Source organism: Piliocolobus tephrosceles, chromosome 1, assembly GCF_002776525.5.
Source record: "Piliocolobus tephrosceles isolate RC106 chromosome 1, ASM277652v3, whole genome shotgun sequence".
NCBI classification, from domain to species: Eukaryota; Metazoa; Chordata; class Mammalia; order Primates; family Cercopithecidae; genus Piliocolobus; species Piliocolobus tephrosceles.
In genome coordinates this window covers 12,555,279-12,577,932 of record NC_045434.1, presented here as the reverse complement: position 1 = coordinate 12,577,932, position 22,654 = coordinate 12,555,279, and the positions used below count along the sequence as shown (strand labels likewise).

General features: G+C 45.4%; 1 protein-coding gene across 2 annotated transcripts in view; it reads right to left on the bottom strand.

Annotated features, from left to right (window-relative positions):
- The window catches only part of NID1 (nidogen 1), a 97,180-nt gene that overhangs the window by 2,911 nt on the left and 71,615 nt on the right, over positions 1 to 22,654 (bottom strand). For both annotated transcript variants that reach the window (XM_023216206.2, XM_023216207.1), the window contains 7 exons: positions 15,018 to 15,245; positions 12,216 to 12,388; positions 6,604 to 6,730; positions 3,186 to 3,357; positions 1,749 to 1,906; positions 1,076 to 1,199; positions 242 to 354 (listed from right to left, as the gene is read on the bottom strand). In XM_023216206.2, coding sequence (XP_023071974.1) covers positions 242 to 354; positions 1,076 to 1,199; positions 1,749 to 1,906; positions 3,186 to 3,357; positions 6,604 to 6,730; positions 12,216 to 12,388; positions 15,018 to 15,245 — 1,095 coding nt within the window. The remainder of the gene's footprint in view (positions 1 to 241; positions 355 to 1,075; positions 1,200 to 1,748; positions 1,907 to 3,185; positions 3,358 to 6,603; positions 6,731 to 12,215; positions 12,389 to 15,017; positions 15,246 to 22,654) is intronic.

Sequence of the window (22,654 nt, the reverse complement as noted above, 5' to 3'; positions counted from 1 at the left end):
CCTATACTTTTATATCCAGCCCAAAACTCAATGCTTTTCCTCATCCTGACAACTTCATGACCTAATATTTTCTGTTTATTTAACTGGTCCACCTTCTAATGAAGACCCTGGATGCAAAGGACTGGATCTCTCTTACGGCATAATCAAGGCTACTAGTGGCCATACGGGTAGCAGCCAGAGTGTGGGCTCTGAGCCTCCAGGTGCCCCCAGTACCCCAACAGTAATGGCACAGGAGAGTTACCTTGGGGACACTGAGACAGGGCCGTGGTGATGCCATAGAGCCGGGTCTGCTTGTGGGGTTGGAAAGCATCCGTCTCCTTGGAAATTGCAAGATCGAGAGCAACCACGGAATTCCTACAAAGTACCAAAGGGTAGAAGGTGAAAACACATCTGATGGCTTGAACTTGGATCTACAAGGCAGCCTCTTGTCATTTTAAGGATAAACTGGAGGCCATAAGCAGACACGATGGGCTTGCTTCCCAGACATCCCTTCCTTCTCCTGGGGTGGGCCAAGCCTGCACTTCTCTGGCTTTTTACAAAAGGATAAAGGCCAGCTAGGTCCTCCCTCCCACTCTAAATCCCAGGCAGGAAATGAGCTTTCTAGACAGACGCCTCTGGCCAGTTGTCTTCTTAGTTTAATCCCTCCTTTGGCAGGAAGGGGTGGTCAAGAAGAGGCCATGGGAATACTGCAGTTTGACAACTATAATGAAGCAGGGACATGAAGTGGACATGGAGCCCACCGGCCATGTGACCCGGCCAGCTCCTGGGGAAAGAGCAGACGTGCTGAGGAAATCCAGGTTTAAAGACTTGAAACCACACAGTCAGGAGCATCTGGATGATAAATGGCACCTCCTGTACCCTAGGGCCTTGTCCTCCCTCCTTCTTCATGCTCCTCTCTTGGCTCCTCACAACCAGAAGGATAAGGGAGAGGAGACATCCCTAGAGGGGACACTTCTGGAGGCTCAAAAGTCAAGCCAAGAGGCCAGATGGGAAGGGCCTGGCCTCCCAGAGACAGTGGGTGGAGGGGCAGGCCCAAGCAGCCCCCACGCAGCCCCCATGGCTACAGTTGACATACATCTTCCAGTCTGTGTAATAGAGATTCTTCCCGTAGCTCGTCACAGCGAAAGGATACTGGAGCCCTTCGAGAACCTTGCGTCTGCTGGGCTGACTGGGGTTCAGGCATTCCGCCCGACTGGTGCCTGTGTGGAATGGAAACAAGTCATTCATTGTTCACGCAAGAAATGGCCCCTTTGTGCCGAACAAACAAGAATAATAAGGGCACGAGTGGGAGGAATGAAGCATTCAATGACAAATCCCAGAGAACACATGGGGCTTGCTCTTACAAACTGGGAAGCTGTCTCTTCCTCACGTGTTGCTTTTGCTGGGGAGGCGCGAGCCAGGGCAGAGTAATGTAAGTTGCGAATTGCTTATCAGTATCAGGCTGACTCCAGGCTCTGTGCAGTGCCACTTACAACACGAGGGTGGCCAACTTTTTCTTAAAGCACCAGACAGTAAATTATTTCAGGTTTTGCAGGCCAAGAGGGAAAACCAAGGACAGTACACAGGTATCTATACAACTTTGTACCAGTATACATTTCATGTACCAGTTCAAAATGTAAAACCCATTCATAGCTTCTGGGTTATATAAAAACAGGTGGCTGGTTAGATTTGGCCTCAGGGCCCTAGTTTGCCCACCCCTGACTTAGGAGATTGAGACCCGCCCTGGACAGTATCCAGCTTTCCATCACCTGCATCCACCCAGCAGAGCTGAGATGAGAACGCGTCGAAGGTCAGTCCATTGGGCAAGCCCAGGTCATCCTGCACCAGGATCCTCCGGTTCGTGCCATCCATGTAGGAAGTTTCAATCTTGGGGTTATCTCTGTTCCAGTCTGTCCAGTAAAGGTTCCTGGAGGAGGAAAAGTGGGGGAAAGAGGAAAATAAATAATAAGGATGAGTGAGAAAAAGTTTATGAAAAGCACTTGAAAAGAATTACAATGAAGTGATTGGCAGACATGAAAACAGAACGCCTGAAAGGATCGAGAGGTGATAAAACACATTTCCTTTTGCAAGGACACTTGGATTTGGTTCCTCACTTCAATTTGGTGATTCTGTTACTAACAAATTTGGTTCCCTTTAACGTAACTGACATATTGTATTTCAATGAAGCTGTTAGCAAAAGAAAACAAAGTAAAAGTTTACAACTGGCATAAATACATGGAATTCCCTGTATGGGGCCCACATGGAGGAGAGCACAGCAGACCCAGGGGACCAGACTAGGGCAAGAAGCAGATGTTGGCAGGGGTTGTGGTCAGAGCACCTGCCTTCAAGGAGGTGGCTGAGTGGCCACAGAATAAGAGATGTGGTCTCAAAGGGAAATAATCAGTGTGGAGGAGCTAAGAGCCTGTTGTGTAAGAGGTAGACCTTGCAATGAGTAGGAAGAGAAAGCATGGATGTGCCGAAGAAACCCACAGGAAGGGGTCTCCAGGGTGTTTAGGCTGGGTCTGCCCCAGAAAACAGCCTCAGGGGTCCATCTATGCTGCCCTGCTACTCTTCTGGAGTTGATATAACCTGAGTGTTGATCCACATTGAAGCCATATGGAAAATATCCAATTCTGAGCATGCCAACTTGTAAAGTCTCTTAGCAAAAGATTTGAAAGTGGCACATGGTGGCCGGGCGCAGTGGCTCAAGCCTGTAATCCCAGCACTTTGGGAGGCCGAGACGGGCGGATCACGAGGTCAGGAGATCGAGACCATCCTGGCTAACACGGTGAAACCCCGTCTCTACTAAAACATACAAAAAAAAACTAGCCGGGTGAGGTGGCGGGCGCCTGTAGTCCCAGCTGCTGGGAGGCTGAGGCGGAGAATGGCGTAAACCCAGGAGGCGGAGCTTGCAGTGAGCTGAGATCCGGCCACTGCACTCCAGCCCAGGCGACAGAGCGAGACTCCATCTCAAAAAAAAAAAAAAAAAAAAAAAAAAGAAAGTGGGACATGGTGTCAAGTCCACACTGTAATACGTGTTCTGGCATTGTACCATGGATATCTACAAGTCACCAACCGTAGACTCTTTCGTCCTGTACTCATTGATTTCAGGAGAGCAATGCTGGAGTTAAAGCCTTACATCTGAGAATCTCTAAAGGGGCAGATGCAAATCAAAGAGATGCACACACATATTTACACAAAGATACCCTCTCACGGAATCCGTTACAATGCCTCTGGGATTCACCAGGTCGGTCTCAAAGACTACCCGGCGCTGCGTGCCATCCAGCTTCGCCACTTCTATTCGATCCAGGTTAGAGTCTGTCCAGAAGATGTTGCGGCCAAGGTGATCAACAGCAATGCCTTCTGGACTTCCAAGATCTAGAAGTAAACACAGAGCTCCTCTAATCGTTTTGTTTTGTTTTGTTTTGTTTTCTAAGCAGGTGAGATGAGGTTTTTCTGAATACTCAATGTTACTTCACATGGTGTCCAATCCCTGCATTCTGAGAAACCAGATGAGAATGTGAAATGCTTGTTGTTTATAAGATAAACAACACTCAAAGTGACAAATTCAAAAATGCCATTTACTCACTCTGGATATCCATCATGCAGCACACTGGGAACCAGGACAGTAACAATGGCTGCCCAGTTTTCCATGAGCCCACAGCCAACCACAGTTGAGACTGAGTTCCAGGTCCCATGGGAGCCTGGAGGAGGAACACCAGCCTGGGGAGACCAGGGAGGGGTTCCTAGGGGAGGTGACATTGCTGGAAGCTGGCACCTGAAGGACCAATAGCAGTTTGTCAGACAAAGATCCTGGATGAGAGCTTTTTAGGCCACGGGACTGGCACACAGGCATAAAGGAAGGCTGGACGGTGGCTTGAAGTGAACAGGAAGTCATTATATGTGGTTGGAGACCATGAGGGTGGGGGAGTGGTCAGAGATGAAGGTAGGATGACATGTTAATGAACTTAGAGCTTAGGCAGAGGGGAGGCAGTGGAAGATCTTAAGATGTGGAATGGAAAAATAGTTCTATCTTGTTCCTTAATTATGGGGGATAAAGGTCATTTCACAGAAATAAGACTTTCAAGAAACCAGAGCTGTTATTACTTTCATACAAGTATAAGGGGTACAAAGAAGGGGTGTCAGTGATTACAAATAACACCCCAGTCTTTACTGCGTTATAGCAACTGATTTTCAAGCCAGGAGTTGCCACCAGGTAACATGAACCTTCCCTGCAAACCCTCAGCACCCACCTGACTTTACTGGAAGCTCAAGATTTCATTGGTGTTTTATTATACAGTTTTTAAAAATTAATAATAGCAATTTGTGCTTTATTGATATCACTTAGGATATCTTTCCCTTCTACTGATTGAAGGAGTGAAGGTCACTTAGTATGACTGGAGTATAAGCAGGAAGGAGAAGGGGCTACCCTACCTGAGGGATCTGGGCTATGAGGAAACCATTCCAATACTGTGTTCTTGTTTTGTTTTGTTTTGAGACAGAGTCTCATTCTGTTGCCCAGGCTGAAGTGCAGTGGCACAATCTCGGCTCACTGCAAACCTCTACCTCCCGGGTTCAAATGATTCTTCTACCTCAGCCTCCCAAGTAGCTGGAATTACAGGTGTGTACCACCACGCCTGGCTAATTTTTGTATTTTTAGTAGAGACAGGGTTTCACCATGTTGGCCAGGCTGGTCTCAAACTCCTGACCTCAAGTGATCCACATTACAGATGTGAGCCACCACGCCTAGCTCCAATACTGGGTTCTTTTGTCAATATACAAGCAAGGCAGACCCTCAGCCCCCTTTGCATTAGCCTTTGCCAGAGCCCTAATATGATGGTGACCTTGGATGCTGAACACATCAGAGCCCCCAGAAAGAAAGCCCAACAGAGGAAGTTCACTGAGAATTAGAAACCCCACGTAAACAAAGTCTTTATTATCTAAACCCAAAGTAGAGATTTATAAAGTATCAAAATATTTCCCACGTCCATAGACGAACAGGGACAGTGAGACTGACCTCCAAAGGTCCCTTCTGGCTTTCAGATAGAACCAGAATAAGTTATTCTAGAGTATATTTGGAACGAGCACATCCTGTGTGAGAGACAAGAGCCACTCAGATATACACAAAGAAAACAGAGGGGACAGGCTGCTCTGTGAGAGTATCTCTGCGAGGCACCTGGAGGAAGTTCCATGCTTATCGTCTCCTTAGAACCAGCCCTGGTCCCGATCTCAAACCCAAAAGCAACCAATCCCCCTCTCCCTCAACTCAAAATACTTCTTTATGAGCTACTCTTCCAAGGGAAAGGTCTGGAAAATCTTATCCTTCAATGTGCAGTCTGAGGAAGAAGTATTCCTTACTGCTTACCTCAAAGATATGATACTTTTTAAAGATACCTGGTTGGGACTATAACTTAAGGAAAGAAAGAAAAACCCGGGATCCGGGCTGTTATGAAATAAGGAAGAAAAGAAAATGATACCTAACTGTCACTCTTACTCACTAGGCAAGCACCAACTGTACCATGCTAAGGAGATAACTGGAAGCTTCTTTCTCTCTTAAAAAAAAGAAAATTATTCCCAGTGATCTTTCTTCTACAAAGATGACATTTTGGTTTAATTCTGTGTTTTCACAGTAAGTAGGCTTTTGCTTGGAATGTTTCTTACTGTGCTTACAGCGTTCTTGGATGACTATGAGCTCCAAAAGCAACAGGAAATAGCAAACAATGACCTATTCCCCTCTTCCACTGGGTTTTAAAGTGAAATCGTAGATAATAACAAAAACATGTTTAACACAGAGAGATAGGCATTTTCAAACTGTTTTTCACTAAACCAAAGTGTGAAACCTAGAAGACATGATTTAAATAGCCTGTTGGCTTCCAGAAAAGGATTCAGGGCCTATGTCCAAAGCCAGACATAGTTAACTCAACCTCAGCTTCATTCCTGCTGCATCATCTCTACTGAAGGCAACAAAGAAGGGGAAAAAATGCTTCAGGAGTTACTCCACGGGCACAGGAAATCGTCTAGAATATCAATTGTTAGGGAAACATTCCATTGAAAATAGAAAAAACTACATTCAGTGCCAAGTAAAAAGAAATACAAAATGAGGCTGCTCTATTTTAAAGACGTATCTTTGATGTGAATATTTTGCAGAGAATGCAAGATAACTCCACAGAACAAATATCATCAGCAGGACAATGTCATAAGAACAAAAATATTCCCAAGTCAGTTGATGAGTCACTGAATCAAGCAACGTGTAATACTTGACCATTTCAGCACAGTGGAATTTTTAGAGGTCCTTGGATTTTTGTTGTAATGGTCTTTGAACTAGATAAATCATACCCATGTAAAATAGTCTTGATTTGTTGAATGTAAGCATGAAAAACAATGCACAGAGTCGTTGGTTGAAATTGGCATCCTTAATGAGGAATTTGCTCAGTTGAGGAATTGAGGTTGAACACTGAAAAGCAGGTTGTGCCTAAACTTTATGTACTTTATCACAGTAATGCAACAACAGACTGAGAAATGTTTGTGAAAGTTCAGCTTCATTTGCTGTTCTTCTCTGGCATACGTGGCCACTGGGCTGCTAGAAGCAAAACCAAAAAGGAAAAATGATATTTGCTTGCTTACCTTGCCTAATGATGGTGGTTGGCTCTCCGCCATGCAGACTGGCTCTCCCGATGGAAGGCTCAGTGATGTCTGTCCAGTAAACCATCTTGTCTACACAGTCAAAGGCCAGTCCAATGATGACTTTAGCCTGGAAGTGAAGACCAGTGGTTAGAATGGTCCATCTACAAGCATCTGATAGTGAGAATCTTTTTGCATGCCTACAGGCATTTGGATATCTTTTGTTATGAAGTGCCAAGTGTTTTGTCCATTTAAACATTTTTATCATTGAGTTGTAGGAGTTGTTCATCTATTTCAGATAAAACTCTTGTCATATACATATATAGGTACATCTATATGTGTAGGAATTTGTGTGTGTGTGTGTGTGTGTGTCTGTATACATGCATAAATATGTATTTTTTGAGACAGGGTCTTTGTTGCCCAGGCTGGAGTGTAGTGGCGTGATTACTGCTCACTGCAGCCTCAACCTCCTGAACTCAAGTGATCCTCGCCCTCAGTCTCTCGAGTAGCTGGGACTGCAGGCATGTGCCACCATGCCTAGCTAATTTCTTAAATTTTTTTGTAGCAACAGAGTCTCACTGTCTTGCCCACTCTGGTCTCAAACTCCTGGCTCAAGCAAGCCATCTGACTCAGCCTCCCAAAGTGCTGGGATTACTGGCACCAGCCACTGCACCCACCTATTATTTCTTCTCAGTATGTAGTTTGCTCTTTCATTTTCTTAATAGTGTTTGGAAGAGCAAAAGTTTTTAATGTTTAGTAAGTCTAATTTATTATTTTTTCCTTTTATGGCTAATGCTTTTTGAATACTAAGAAATCTTTGCCTACTTGAAGGTGACAAAGAAAAAGAAATAAAAGGCATACATATTGAAGAAGTAAAATTACTCTATTCTAAGATAATATGGTTATTTATGTAGAAAGTCATGCAGAATCTAAAAAACTACTATAACAAATAAGTGAACCTAGCAAGGGTACAAGATACAAAGTCGATACAAAATTGTTTTTCTATATACTAGCAAAATATAGAAAATAAACCTTAATAACTGTGACAGCATCAAAAAACCAGAAAATATGTAAGGATAAACGTTTTTAAATATGCAAGATTCCACACTGAATACTATATAACATTGCAGCATGAAACTATAAAAGATCCAAATAAATGAAGGGATAGATAAGGTTAAATATAAACAATTTACATTTAAATTGTAGCTGGGACTATAGACATGTGCCACCACACCCAGTTAATTTTTCTATTTTTTGTAGAGATAAGGTCTCACTATGTTGCCCAGGCTGGTCTCGAACTCCTGAGCTCAACTGATCCACCCGCCTGGGCCTCCCAAAGTCCTGAGATTACAGACGGAAGCCAGTGTGCCCAGACAATGCTGTGCACTTTTAAGATATTCACTTTCTTAAACCATCGCAACCAAATGCTCAGGCCCCAACTATGGGTACCTCCTTCACAGCATTCCAGGCCCATCAACTTCTCTGGCCTTCCGTGGTACTAAGGAAAGAGAACATTTCCTTCAGCAAACATGCTCATCAACTTCTCTGGCCCTCCACAGCATTAAGGAAAGAAAACATTTCCTTCAGCAAACACGCCCAGAGTCCTTTTCCACACATTGGCTCTTACAAAAGTGAGACAGAAAAGGACCAGAGGAAGCGAAGTTGAGTAACGTTTTACATGTGATTTGAGTTTCATGAAAACCTACTGGGCTATATTTCGGTTTGAAAAGCCACTGACAGTTAGCTCTGAGTAAGCCAGCCTCTCCTCAGAAGAGGCAAATCAATTACCTGCCAGTAACTCATTAACGAGTATTTATTAGGTGCTCATTATGTATGACGAACTATGGTGATATTTAGACAAGACTCCAACCTAGAAAGAACACTGAGTTACTTAAATTATTTAAAGCAACCAGCTCAAAACAAGTCATCTGCCCATAGGTTGATTTGGCAAAGCCTTGTAGAGATATGTTGCAAATTAAAATATTTTAAAACTATAGGCATTCATACTTCTGTAAAATTTAGCCATTGGGAGAAACCAGGTGAAAGGTACACAGGACCTCTCTGTATACCTTTCCAACTTCCTGTGGCTCTGATTACTTCAAAATAAAAACTCAAAAACAAAACAGAAGCACAGACTTTTCCCTTGATCAGACAGTGAGGAGTTCCTTTCTTTGGATGCTGCCCATGAGAGGCTCAGGAAGAAGCTGCCAGGCTGTATGATCTCAGCATGTGGTGAGGTTTGATTCTGTCAATAGCCTGAAAACACTGAATTGTTCAGTTACAAGAAACACTGGGAGTGGGTGCTTGGTTGTGGTCACAATACTAGGCATTACAAAGCCAGAGAAGGACTCAGCAGGGAAGGTCTCAGGAACAAGGAAGTGGTGGACCAGGATGATCTTTTACTGGGAAAATCAGGGGGATGAGCACATACTTCCTCCTCAAGGGATCAAGTCAAAAAGGACAGTGACCCTTACCTCACACCACACACAAAAATTAACTCAAAATGAATCAAATACCTAAATGTAAGAGCAAACTTATAAAACTCTTAGACGAAAACCAGGGGGAAAGCCTCATGACATTGGATTTGGCAACAATTTCTTGGATATGATACCAAAAGCACAGGCAACAAAAGAAAAAATAGGTAAACTGGACTACATCAAAATTAAAAATTTCTGTGCATCATAGGACACAATCAAGAGACTGAAAAGACAACCATGGAATGTAAGAAAATATTGCAAATCACGTATCTTTTAAAGAGTTAATATCCAGAATATATAAAGAATTCCCACAACTCAACAACAACAAAAGAACCAATCAAAAAACAGACAAAAGGATTTAAGTAGACATTTCTCCAAAGAAGATATACAAGTGGCCATTAAGTACGTGAAAATATGTTCAATGTTATAAATTATTAGGAAAATGCAAATCAAAACCACTTCATACCTGTTACAACGGCTATCATTAAAAAACAAAAACAGCCAACAAGTTTTGGCAAGGATATGGAGGAATTTAAACCCTTGTGCTCTGCTGGTGGGTATGTAAAATGGTACAACCACTGTGGAAAACAGTATGGTTGTTCCTCAAAAAATTAAATATAGAATTACCATATGATCCAGCAATTCCACTTTGGTATATATATCGAAAAGAAGTTAAAGCAGGGACTTCAACAGATATTTGTATATCTGTGTTCATAGCAGCATTATTTGCAAAAGCCAGAAGGTGAAAGCAACTGCTGATAGATGAATAAATAAACAAAATATGGCAGATCCATACAATGGGATGTTTTTCAGTCTTATAAAAGAAATTCTGACATATGCTACAGTATGGATGAACCTGAGGACATCGTGCTAAGTGAAATATACCAGACACAAATGACAAATACTGTATGATTCTGCTTCTAGGAGGTACCCAGAAAAGTCAAATGTATAGGGACAGTAAGTAGAATGGTGGCTGCCAGGGGCTAGGACATGGGTGGAGGGATAATGGGAGGTATTGTTTAATAGCTTCAGTTTGGGATGATGAGAAAGTTCTGCAGATGAATGGAGGTGATAGTTGCATAACATTGTTTATATACTTAGTACCACTTTAAACAGTTTTCCAAAAGATGGTGAATGTTTATTCTGTTATTTCAGCATTCCCCCTTCCACCTATTCCACTTAAATAATTATCTGGGTTTTTTATTTTATTTTATTTTATTTTATTTTATTTTATTTTGAGACAAGAATCTCATTCTGTCGCCCAGGATCTCAGCTCACTGAAACCTCTGCCTCCCAGGTTCAAGCAATTCTTGTGCCTCAGCCTCCCAAGTAGCTGGAATTACAGGCATGCACCACCATGCCCAGGTAATTTTTGTATTTTTAGTAGACATGGGGTTTCTCCCTGTTGCCCAGGCTGTAAATTATCTGCTTTTTATTGCCTCACATGACATTTAGCCTCTTCCCTTGGTCTTGGGAAAGAATGTCTTTCACAGGGAATTTAACCCATTCCTATTACCTGAGAGCATGTGCTGGAGATGGAAATGACACAGATGATCTTCAAGGGGTTTACATGTTCAGCAAGGCCATAGATGAATACAATGATCATGTATGCATTTGTTTGGCAAATATTTTTTTGAGTGCTTCCTATATGCCAAGCACAGTTTTGAGTCTAGAAATACTACATGAAACCAACACCTCCATGAAAGAAATGAACAGTTCCTCTCTTGTGGTGCTGATATTTTAATAGAAAGATACATGTCAGATACACAACACAAATATGGGTATTTAATGCATCACATAGTGCCAAGAGCTCTGATGAAACACAAAGCAGCATAAAGAGCTAGAGAGCAGTAGTGGCTGCTGTCTGGACAGGGGGATCAGGACAGGCCTCTCTGAGAGATGATGCTTTGGCAGAAATTTGCATGAAGTAAGGCAGTGAACTGTGCAGTAACTGTCAGGCAGGGGGAACTGCAAGTGCAAAGGCCCTGAGACAGAAATGTGCCTGGTGCGTTCAAAGACCAGCCAGAGGGCCAGAGGGTTGAAGTCAGTGAGTGAGGTGAGAGTGGTAGGGAACAGGGTGGGAGAGAGAGCAAGAGGCCAGATCCTATACAGCTTTGAGGGCCATGCAAAGGACTGGATTTTATTGAGTGAAGAGGGAATCCATCTGAGGGCTTTGTGCAGGAAAAGGACATGAATCTCATAAAGACTTCTTTGCAAGAGGCTTTTGAAAAGTATTTTTATTTTGGATACTTTTTTGCTGATGTTTCCTCCCTAGTCCCAAAGAAGGGATGTGGCTGTGTGTGGCATCTATGAAGCGGAGATCAATTCAGGAAGAGTAAATAGAGAAAGAAGAAAACACAATGGGTAGAGAAAGGAGGAAGAGAAGAAAAACTGGAAGCTGGGCCTGTAGCAGACAAGATGGCCCAAGTAGCATCTTTACCAAGAATTTTCAAGCAGACTTTGTGCCCCAGTGAGGAATGATAGGGCTTTCTGCGGGACTTTCTTTTACAAGCGCCAATGATCTCAGACCCTCCCTCTCCTTCACTCCTCATGGGACCCTCATAGCCCCTCCCACTGCTCCAGCAACTCTGACTTAGCCTTGTAGTGGAAGCCTGTAGGTCTCAGGTTTGGTTTCTTGGCAGGAGTCAGGATCAGATAAAACAGAATGACTTTTCTGAATTGCCCAACCTCTATCTAATGGGAAAAGAAGTCCCTAAATCACAAAATGCATCTTGAAGCTTTGAAAGCCTCTAAAAACTCCAATGCTTGTTGCTACCTCAGGGCAGATATGAGGCTCTCAAATTGAGCAGCTGCTGAAAGATGAATCACCATGAATTTGGCAGGAATGGAAAGATCAAGCCAGCAGATGCACACGAACAAGGTACGAAATTAGCATGCAGCCACCACCAAGGGGTAGCTCTGGAAGGCCTTCCCACATCTGTGCCCATCTTACTGTGAGCCTCCTGGGCAGCTCAGCAATACAGTGGCCCCATCTAGAGATGGTCACCTGGGCCCACATGGAATGAGCACCCATGGTTCCAGGGGTTGAGCCTGGGGTTCTGGTCTGACCTCATCCTGCTTGTTTCTCCAGGTCACTGAAGCAGGAGCTGTCACCAGGTGCAATCAGCCAGCACTCACCGGGACATGAAGGAATGCCTTTGCTTCTGTCTTCCTCATGGTATTTCCCTCCAGGGGCAGGCGCTCAATCTTCCCGGTCTGGGCAAAGAGTAAATGGGTCCCGGGGGGCAAGGGGATCACGGCGGTAGGCACTGCGGGTCCTTGGTGAATCGGGGGAGCCACCGTACTCAGGCCTGCATGGCAGAGGGGGTCAGTGAGCGAGGCCCGTGTGCACCAGAAACCCACAAATGCACACACACACCCACACACATACGCAAGCATGCACACACGTACACACACCCACACATCAGGTCACATCACCTTCACGGCACCACAAACTGCCACAGCCACACATTGCCCATTTTATAGCTGAAAGCACCAGAAGAAAGCCCTCAGTCAAAGGGCATTGATGAAGAAGGTAATACAGAGCGTTAAAGGTCATGTGAAAAAAAAAGGTTTGGCGTCCCTCTTTTTTTTTTTTTTTTTTTTTTGAGATGGAGTCTTGCTCTGTCACCCAGGCTGGAGTGCAGTGGTGCGATCTCAGCTCACTGCAACCTCTGCCTGCCTGATTCAAGCAATTCTTGTGCCTCAGCCTCCTGAGTAGCTGGGATTACAGCCATGCACCACCATACCCAGTTAATTTTTGTATTTTTAGTAGAGACAGGGTTTCACCATGTTGGCCAGGCTGGTCTCAAACTCCTGACCTCAAGTGATCTGCCCACCTGGGTCTCCCAAAGTGCTGGGATTACAGGTGTGAGCCACAGTGCCTGGCCGGCCTCCCTCGTAATAGAAAAGCTTGGCTACTTTATGCTCTGCTTTGGGCACCGGTGCTAGAGGAGTGAAGCAAGTAAGAGCAGCACCAGCAGCACCAGCAGCACCAGCAGCACCAGTGATAGCACAACAGCAAAAACAGCATCCCTGAACTCCCTGCCCACAGGGAGCCATGCTCTAGTGCAAGCTATTGAGCTTTTTCATGCTGGAGGAGCCTATCAGAATGAGCTTGCCCCATGCAGTGCACTCTGTCCCGGTGCCACAGGGATGGACAGACTGGGGCCTGACAAGCAAGAGCATGACGTTTACGGGCTTTCAAGAACAAAATCATGGCCAGGGGCTCCTTTTCCCTCAGAGTCAGGCTTGCCTTTTCATCTGCTGACCTCAAACCCTGGCTGGCTCCTTGAGTCACTTGATAAGACAATGTCCCAGGAGGGACACACAGCCGTGGTGCAGAGTAAGGAGGGCTAAGAGGGCTGATCGGGGGTCTGGAGACCTGAGCCCTGTCCTGGCCCCGCCCACTCACTTGCTGTGTGCACCGGGCATGCATCTTCCAGGGCCTGGTCTCCTGCTCTCTACAGTGAGAGCTGGACAAGGTTGTCCCCAAGGTCACTTTCTCTTGTCTGTCTTGCCTGTTACACCCAATCGGTGACATAAACCAATCTGGTCGACCTCTTTCATATCTCTGAAATCCATCTGTTTCTCACCTGGATTCATCATTAGTGCAACAGCCTTCACCTCCCCCGTGCCAGGGACTGCCATGCCTGCCTCTCAGCTTCTACCCCCAGCCAGTGATATTCTAAACCTAAACCCTGCTTCACATGGGCATCTGCTCCAAACCCATCCCAGGCTCCTCGTTGCCCTCATGACCAATATGCAGCCTCAGAAACATGGCTCACGTGGTGTTGCTTCTGGAAAGCTTCACCTGTGAGTTCACCGCCTCACACAAGCCAGGATTCCTCCTCGGTTCCCTGGTCGCTGTCCACCCTCTCCTAAACCTCATCTCCCTGCACTGTTCCTGTTTATTCACCGTCCTTTCCGCTTCTTGGGCACCCAGCACCGTGACTTTCCTCTGGATATCCTAGCACCCACCACAGCACTGGCCCCTCAGTGAATGTTGGCTGCGTGAATGAGTGAAGTTTCTGAGTAATTGTTTTACTGTTTCTTAGCAGCTCTGGGGAAATATTTGATAGGAGATCAATATATGATTTTTAGCTAAATTGTGAGTGGAGATTCAAAGATTCATTATATTGGCTTTTGATAATTTGTGACAATAACCAGTTTCTACATTTGCAACAGAAGCAGAATTTTAGAGCTGGGAATCACTCTCAGGGTTATTTTGCCTCATGTCTTAGGTTGAGACTGAGGACGCTGAGGCTAGGGAAGGTGTCTGTCCAGAGTCACACAGCCACCAGGCTGGGCCTCACACAGGGTCCCTGGCCCCCAGGACAGCACCTTTCCACTGCCTCCGGGGATGGTCTTAAAACCAGCTAACGCAGAGAGCTTTGGGGCTGTTTGCTCCTTGGACTGAAAAATCAACCCAAGTAACTAAAGGCCCTAGGGCACGACTGAAGGAGGCAAGGGTTGCAAGGGTCCGAACAGGTCCCACTGCCTAGGACACAGAGCCCTGGGGAAGGGTGCAGGTTGGTCCCCACCGTCCCTGCCATATCCCAGTGCAGGAACATTCCACCTCCAGCCTCCCTCCGCAAAGAGTTCTTAAGAGTTCTTCTGGGAGGCCCGGAGCACACACAGCCTCTGCTACCATTAAGGGTACTGCTGTGGCAGGCCCCACTGGGTATTTACACCCTACGTGTGTGTGTGTTGGATGGGGAAAGAGAAAGAAGAGGGTAAGAGGACAGAGACGGTGAGGAGGAGCAGCAGCATGGGGAGGAGCGGGGTGAGACGGAAGAGGGTTGCAGAGGGAAGGGGTGGGGCTGGAGCCGGTGGAAGTTCAAGCTTTAGTGCAGCAGGAGAGCCAAGTGCGCGTTCAGCAATTCCGGTCCCCGAGGTCCTTCTCAGGCACACGCCCAAGCACAGCCTGCACCCACTTACACGGGGGCGTCATCCCGGGCCTGGTCCTGGTGCCCTCCACCTCGCGGCCATCGCGATCCACGCACCAGCAGTAGCCGGTGCTGCCGTGGCACTGGGTGGGCGCATAGTGCCCGTCCGCATCGCACTCAGGAACGAACAGCCCTGGAGGAATGGGTCGCTGTGGGTCCGCCGCCCCCGCTGCCCCAAGAATGTGTTCTCGCTCATGCTGGCACCGGGTTTTCTCCACCTCTATCAGAGAAACAGACAACAAGAAAGCTATCAGGTGCGTCATCTGTCAGTGCTCCCTGGCGGGGCTGCAGGAGACCCCACAGCTCACTCAGAACCACGAGGGCTGCCTGTGTATCACTGGGTTTTGTTTCATCAGTTTTTCAAAATGCAAAAACATCATTATTATTGAATAGGTTTAACTGTCAACAAAATTATATTTACATCTCCTTCTTACTCCTAGGTAGTTCCTTTTAAAACATTTTTTTTTTAATTGAGGCAAAAAGAATTGAAGCAAATTGATAGAGCATAAAGTGAACCTTTTTATGTTTTTTTGAGATAGAGTTTCTCTCCTGTTACCCAGGCTGGAGTGCAGCCGCACGATCTCTGCTCACTCAAACCTCCACCTCCCGGGTTCAAGTGATTATCCTGCCTCAGCCTCCTGAGTATCTGGGATTACAGGCGCCTGCCACCACGCCCAGCTAATTTTGTATTATTAGTAGAGACAGGGTTTCACCATGTTGCCAGGCTGGTCTTGAACTCCTGACCTCAGGTGATCTGCCCACCTCGGCCTCCCAAAGTGCTGGGATTACAGGTATGAGCCACTGCACCCTGCTGAGTAAACCATTTTTAAGTAAACAATTCAATGGTATTTAGTGCATTCACCATGCTGAGTAACCACCAACCTCTACCTAGTTCTGAAACATTTTCATCACCCCAAAAGGAAGCCGATATGCATTAAGCAGTTGATCTCCATTTCCCCCTTCTTCCCATCCCCTGGCAGCCATCAATCTACAGTCTGTCTCTGCAGATTTACCTATCCTGGGTATTTCGTATACACAGAATCATACAATATGTGACATTTGTGTCTGGCGTCTTTCACTTAGCAGAATGTTCTCAAGCTTTATCCAAGTGGTAGCATGTATTAGAACCTGCTTCATATTCATGGCTGAATAATATTGCATTGTAGGGACAGCTCATATTTTGCTTACCCAGTGATGAACATCACTGGGTTTTATTTTAAGAAAGTTTTTTGTTCTGTTTTTTCTAAATTTGTCATTTTTTTCATCTCAAGTTTCTTTTTTTTTTTTGAGACAGAGTCTCGCTCTGTTGCCCAGGCTGGAGTGCAGTGGCGTGATCTCCACTCACTGCAACCTATGCCTCCCAGGTTCAAGCAATTCTCCTGCCCTAGACTCCTGCATAGCTGGGATTACAGGCAAGTGCCACCACATCTGGCTGATTTTTATATTTTTAGTAGAGACGGGGTTTCACCATGTTGGCCATGCTGGCATCTCAAGCTTCTTGATAACTGACAAGTCAAGGCCAAAGATTTCATGGACCAGATACCACCAAGTGCGTTTACCAACACTTGTGTGTTTTCCTTTATTTATGTCCTGCTTTTTGGCATGAAAATTGACCTCTAAACTGTACAACTCAGATCTTAAGACAGGGAAATACAGTGAACACTCCATATCCATGGGTTCCACATTTGTGGATTCAACCAACCACAGATCGAAAATATTTGGAAAAATAAAAAGGATGGTTGCATTTGTACTGAACATGAACAGATTTCTTTTTTGTCATCATTTCCTAAACAATACAATATAACAACTTCTTACATGGCATTCACATTGTATTAGGAATTACAAATAATCTAGAGATGATTTAAAGTATATGGGAGGGTGTGCACAGGTTATATGCAAATACTATACCATTTTATATCGGGGACTTGAGTACCTGTGGATTTGTATCTTCAGGAAGCAATGCCCCGTGGATACTGAAGGACAGCTGTACTTCTGAAGCTGTGGAATTGCTAATAAGCAGCTGTGGCCTGGAATAAACAACTTCCAAGTCATAGTGCGTTCCACACTGGTTAGAGTTCAGTCACCAGTCCAGAGTTGTAACCTCTGCAGTATTGACCACACAAAGCAACGTCCAGACACTGGCAGGAGGTACCCATTCTCCACATCACTGACTGCTAAGAGCTATACTTCATCCATGTCTTGTTGCCTCTCCCTCCCAGGCCTTTCCACGTGATATTCTTTTTGTGACTCTCCTTCTCCTTGTCTGGTTAATCCTTCAGAAATCAGCTTAGGCACTTAACTCCCTTCAGGAAGCCTGTTCAACTCCCCGAGGCTGAGTCCAATCCTCTCTATGACCCCCCAGGGTGATCTGGGCTTGCCCACACCATACCTGTATCTCACTGACTCTAAGGAGCTGTGCCTTGTCCATCTCCCTGACAAAAATCTCCTTAACATTTAGTCAAGAAGCATCTACTCGGTCAGGCACAGTGGCTCACACCTGTAATTCTAGCACCTTGGGAGGCCAAGGAGAGAGGACCACTTGAGCCCAGGAGTTCAAGACTAGCCTGAGCAACACAGAAAGACCCATCTCTACAAAAAATAAAAAACTTATCTGGGTGTGGTGGCATGCACCTGTGGTCCCAGCTACCTGGGAGGGTGAGGCAGGAGGATCTGTAGAGCCCAGGAGTTTGAGGCTGCAGTGAGCCATGTTCATGCCACTACACTCCAGCCTGGGTGACAGAGCAAGACCCTGTCTCCCAAAAAACAAAACAAAAACTCAAAAAACCAAGAAGTGCCTACTTGACTGTGCTGGGGGAATGCACACAGGAATAACCCATAGCGCCTGCCTTCAGGGAGCTCACAGTCTGGAGGGAAGTCAACAACTGAACACACATTTGCAATTCAGTGAGTGGCTGCCTTGACAGAGGAGACCAGGAGACAGCAGATACACAGAAGAAATCGTCCATAAGGCATGGAGAGCCAAGGAATACCTAGGTGCTTTTTCTTTAAATATATAATTTGTATTTCTCCTTTTAATTCTGTCCATTTTCGTTCCATGGTTTTTTTGTTTTGTTTTGTTTTTTGTTGTTTTTATTTTCCTTTTTTGAGACAGGATTTCACTCTGTCACCCAGGCTGGAGTGTGGTAGTATAATCTCAGCTTATTGCAACCTTCACCTCCCAGGCTCAAGCAATCCTCCCACCTCAGCCTCCCGAATAGGTAGAACTACAGGCACGTATCACCACATTCGGCTAATTTTTTGTAATTTTAGTAGAGATGGGGTTTCACTAGGTTGCCCAGACTGGTCTCAAACTACTGAGCTCAAGTGATCCACCCATCTTGACCTCCCAAAGTACTGGGATTTCAGGTGTGAGCTACCACACCTGGCAACTTTATGTATTTTTTTAAGTGGCAGGGTCTTGTTATGTTGCCCAGGCTGGCCTCCAACTCCTGGACTCAAGTTATCTTCCTGTCTCAGTCTTCTGTGCTTTTTTTTTTTTTTCTGAGATGGAGTTTTGCTCTTGTTGCCCAAGCTACAGTGTAGTGGTGCAATCTCAGCTCAGTGCAACCTCTGCTTCCTGGGTTCAAGCAATTCTACCTCAGCCTCCTGAGTAGCTGAGATTACAGATACTTGCCACCATGCCCAGCTAATTTTGTATTTTTAGTAGAGATGGGGTTTCACCATGTTGGTCAGGCTGGTCTTGAACTCCTGACCTCAGGTGATCCGCCCGCCTCAGCCTCCCAAAGTGCTGGGACTACAGGCGTGAGCCACCATGCCTAGCCTCCTCTGTGCTTTTTTTGATGAGTAGAAGATAGTGGTTGAGTAGGTCTAGGGTAGGGCTCAACTGACTTTTCCTGTTAAGAGGAAGAATAAATATTTTTGGCTTTGTGGGCCATGAGGTCTCTGTCACAACTATGCAACTCTGTGGTTATAGCATGAAAGCAATCATGTCTCATACATCAATGAATGAGTGTGGCTTTCCCAATAAAACTTTATTTACAAAACAAACAGTGGGCCAGATTTGGCCTATGGGGACTGTAGTTGCCAACCCCTGCTCTAGGGCATTACTAGTTATGTTAAGGGGAAATATGTACTTATTTGTATATATGTTTATGTATGTGTGCATTAATTAATATATACTAAAATGTTAATAATAAAAACATGCTGTAATCACATAGACTAGAATATTATATATTTCTCAGAATTTTGCACCTGGGAATGTTTTTGACTCTCAGTTCCATTACTTTTTTTTTTTTTTTTTAAGTTACAGTCTCACTCTGTCTTGTACAGGCTGGAGTGAAATGCTCACTGCAACCTCTGCCTCCTGGGCTCAAGAGATTCTCCTGTTTCAGTCTCCCGAGTAACTGAGACTACAGGTGCCCACCACCACATCTGGCTAATTTTGTATTTTTTTGGTAGAGACGGGGTCTCACTATATTGGCCAGGCTGGTCTAGAACTCCTGACCTCAGGTGATCCACCCGCCTTGGCCTCCCAAAGTACTGGGATTACAGGTATGAGCCACCACACCTGGCCTCAGTTCCATGACTTCTGGTGTCACCTTGCACGTGTCAATGATACAGATTAAGCTGTGCTTCCTGCAGCTGTGGAACAGGAACGGCAGTAAGAACAGATCTCACAGGACTGTGTGAGGAGTCAGTGCTTCCTGCAGCTGTGGAACAGGAACGGCAGTAAGAACAGATCTCACAGGACTGTGTGAGGAGTCAGTGGGAGGCGACCAGACAAGGTGCACAGAGACATTTCGAGCTCTGCACCCGAGCTCTGCAGATGTTCCTTTGCGACTGGATCCCCGAAAGGCAGACATGGTGACATTCCACAAGTGCGCTGCCAGCGAATGTTTGAAGGACCTTTGTCTGTGTTGCCAGTTCTCATGTTGGCTTGCTTATCATGGTTGCGCCCATGGTGACAAGCAGTTAGCATGCCAGGAAAGTATTTGTTGAACCCGGCAAGAGAAAACCATGCATGCTTTTCTTCTGTCCCAGAGGCTAATTAATATAAAAAACAAAACCAAACACTTGATGTAGGAAGCACCAAACAAAGATAGAAGCAAGCCATCTGGTTGGAAATAAAAAATGTCTGGCCAGGCGTGGTAGCTCACACCTGCAGTCCCAGCGCTATGGGAGGCTGAGGCAGGTGGATCACCCTGAGGTCAGGAGTTTGAGACCAGCCTGGCCAACATGGAGAAACCCCTTCTGTACTAAAAATACAAAAATTAGCTGGGTATGGTGGTGGCTGCCTGTAATCCCAGCTACTCCAGAGGCTGAAGCTGGAGAATTGCTTGCACCCGGGAGGCAGAGGTTGCAGTGAGCCGAGATCTTGCCATTGTACTCTAGCCTGGGCAAAAAGAGGAAAAAAAAAAAAAAAAAAAAAAAAAAAAAAAAAGACTTCTGGTTTTGTTCACTCTTGAATGTAAAAGGTGTTTACTTCCACAAAATTTTATGTTGGCATAGGGTTTTAGAGTTTTCATATAAGCTGTTTCCATTCACAGATATATTTCATTTGATTCTTATAGTAATCCTACACGATAAGCAACTGCAGTTTTTACACCAAATGAGAAAACTGAAACTCAGAGAAGTTGAGACTCCTTCAGGCCACAGCACTGGTTGGTGGCTCATTTCTAACGAGAACCTAAGTCTCTGGGTTTCTGGTCTAGCCCCCGCCATTCTGGTCTGGCATCTGGCGTCCACATTGCCAGTGCTCAGGACAGCTCCCACACACTGAACCTGTTACAACAACAACAATGTACACACACTACCTTAGCACATTCACCAAAATTATCCGTGCAGCCACAGACCCATTTTCCTACCAATCACATCTGCATATGGTGGTGCTTTTCCAGTTGGAAAACAAAACTGGTATTCTGTGTGCTGTCAACCAAACAAACCTTTTCAGGCAGGAAGGGTTGTTCCATTTTATGTGGCTGACAGAGTTGTGCTAACAAAGTATTTGGCCAGCATACAAAATCTCAAGGGATCTAGAATTTACAGTGGAACTTCGAAGTACTGTATCTTGAACTTGTAAAAAGGAGGGGCAACCTCGACTGTACTCAGGAAACAGAATCTCAAGTGTATTTATAAAAAGCTGTGATCTCGGTGGACTTCCTGGGCCAGCAGACAGTGGGAGCAGCCCAGGGCCTCTAGGGAGAGCCCCCTGCTGAGTCTCCCAGGCCCCCATGGGAAACTTTCCATTAAAGGCCTGGTGGATGGGGTGGGGGTAGTGGGGATGCTAAAGATGCATTTCCTGAGCTTGTTTCTGGTTGATAAATTGATGACTCAGACAAGCTTCTTCTTACTCATCTAGTTCGAGCTGCTAGGGAAGAAAGCACTCAAGACCTGATACTTATCTGCGGAATGGCAGGAAGTCTGGGGTGACTTTTCTCAAGATGGGGGGACAAAGAGAATGAGAGGAAAATGAAATAGAGTATAAACCAAAAATAAAATTCCAAGTTCCCCAACCAACTGAATGGACCCCTCCTTTCAGCCAAGGGCATCCCAAAGTAAACCTATGAAACTACTTCAGGCCACGAGAGGAGAGGGAAGGTTGGCCATGTCTCATTACCATTAACATCAACCTTAAGACTGAAAGAACAGGCCAGACACAGTGGCTCTCGCCTGTAATCCCAGCACTTTGAGAGGCCGAGGCGGGTGGATCACTTGAGGTCAGGAGTTCTAGACCAGCCTGGCCAACATGGTGAGACCCCATCTCTACTAAAAATACAAAAATTAGCTGGGCATAGTGACGGGCGCCTGTAATCCTAGCTACTTGGGAGGCTGAGGCACGAGAATCGCTTGAACCCAGGGGGCGGAGTTTGCAGTGAGCCGAGATTGCGCCCGGGTGACAGAGTAAGACTCTGTCTCAATAAAAAATAATAAAAACCTTGACAGAACAGACTCTTTAAGTCTGATAAGAAACATCTACAATCTGTTCTGTCTGAAGCCAGCTACCTGGAGGCTTCATCTACATGATTAAACCTTGGTCTCCACAAGCCCTTATCATAACCCAGACATTCCTTTCTATCGGTTTCAGGTTTTTAGATAATAAAACCTGAACCAACTGCCACTCAGAAAATCTTTGAATCTGCCTATGACCTGGAAGCTCTCCACCCTACGCTCGGCTCCCAGTTGTCCCACCTTTCTGGACCAAACCACCATACATCTTACCTGTATTGATTGATGTCTTATGTCTCCCTAAGATCTATAAAACCAAGCTGTAGCCTGACCACCTTGGGCACGTGACCTCAGGACCTCCTGAGGCTGTGTCACAGGCATGTCCTTAACTTGGGCAAAATAAATTGTTAAACTGATGGAGATCTGTCTCGGATACTTTTTGGTTTACAAGGAGAACTAAGAAGAAGGTACATTCTTGACCTTGGATTTGCATTCCATTCCCTTGCTTGATTACATTGATTTCTCTGTGTTCATTCAAATAAATGACCATTGTAGCCGCTCATATACTCAGTAGAGTGGAGGGAGGGGAGGTGCTCACAGATGTCAAGACGCTCTGGGAAGAGATGACATGCAACCACGGGAGAATCCATGGGCTGCTCAGAATGGAACTTGTTTGGGAAGGTGCTGTTTATTCAGCATCTTCCTGCACAGAGTCTGCGCCTC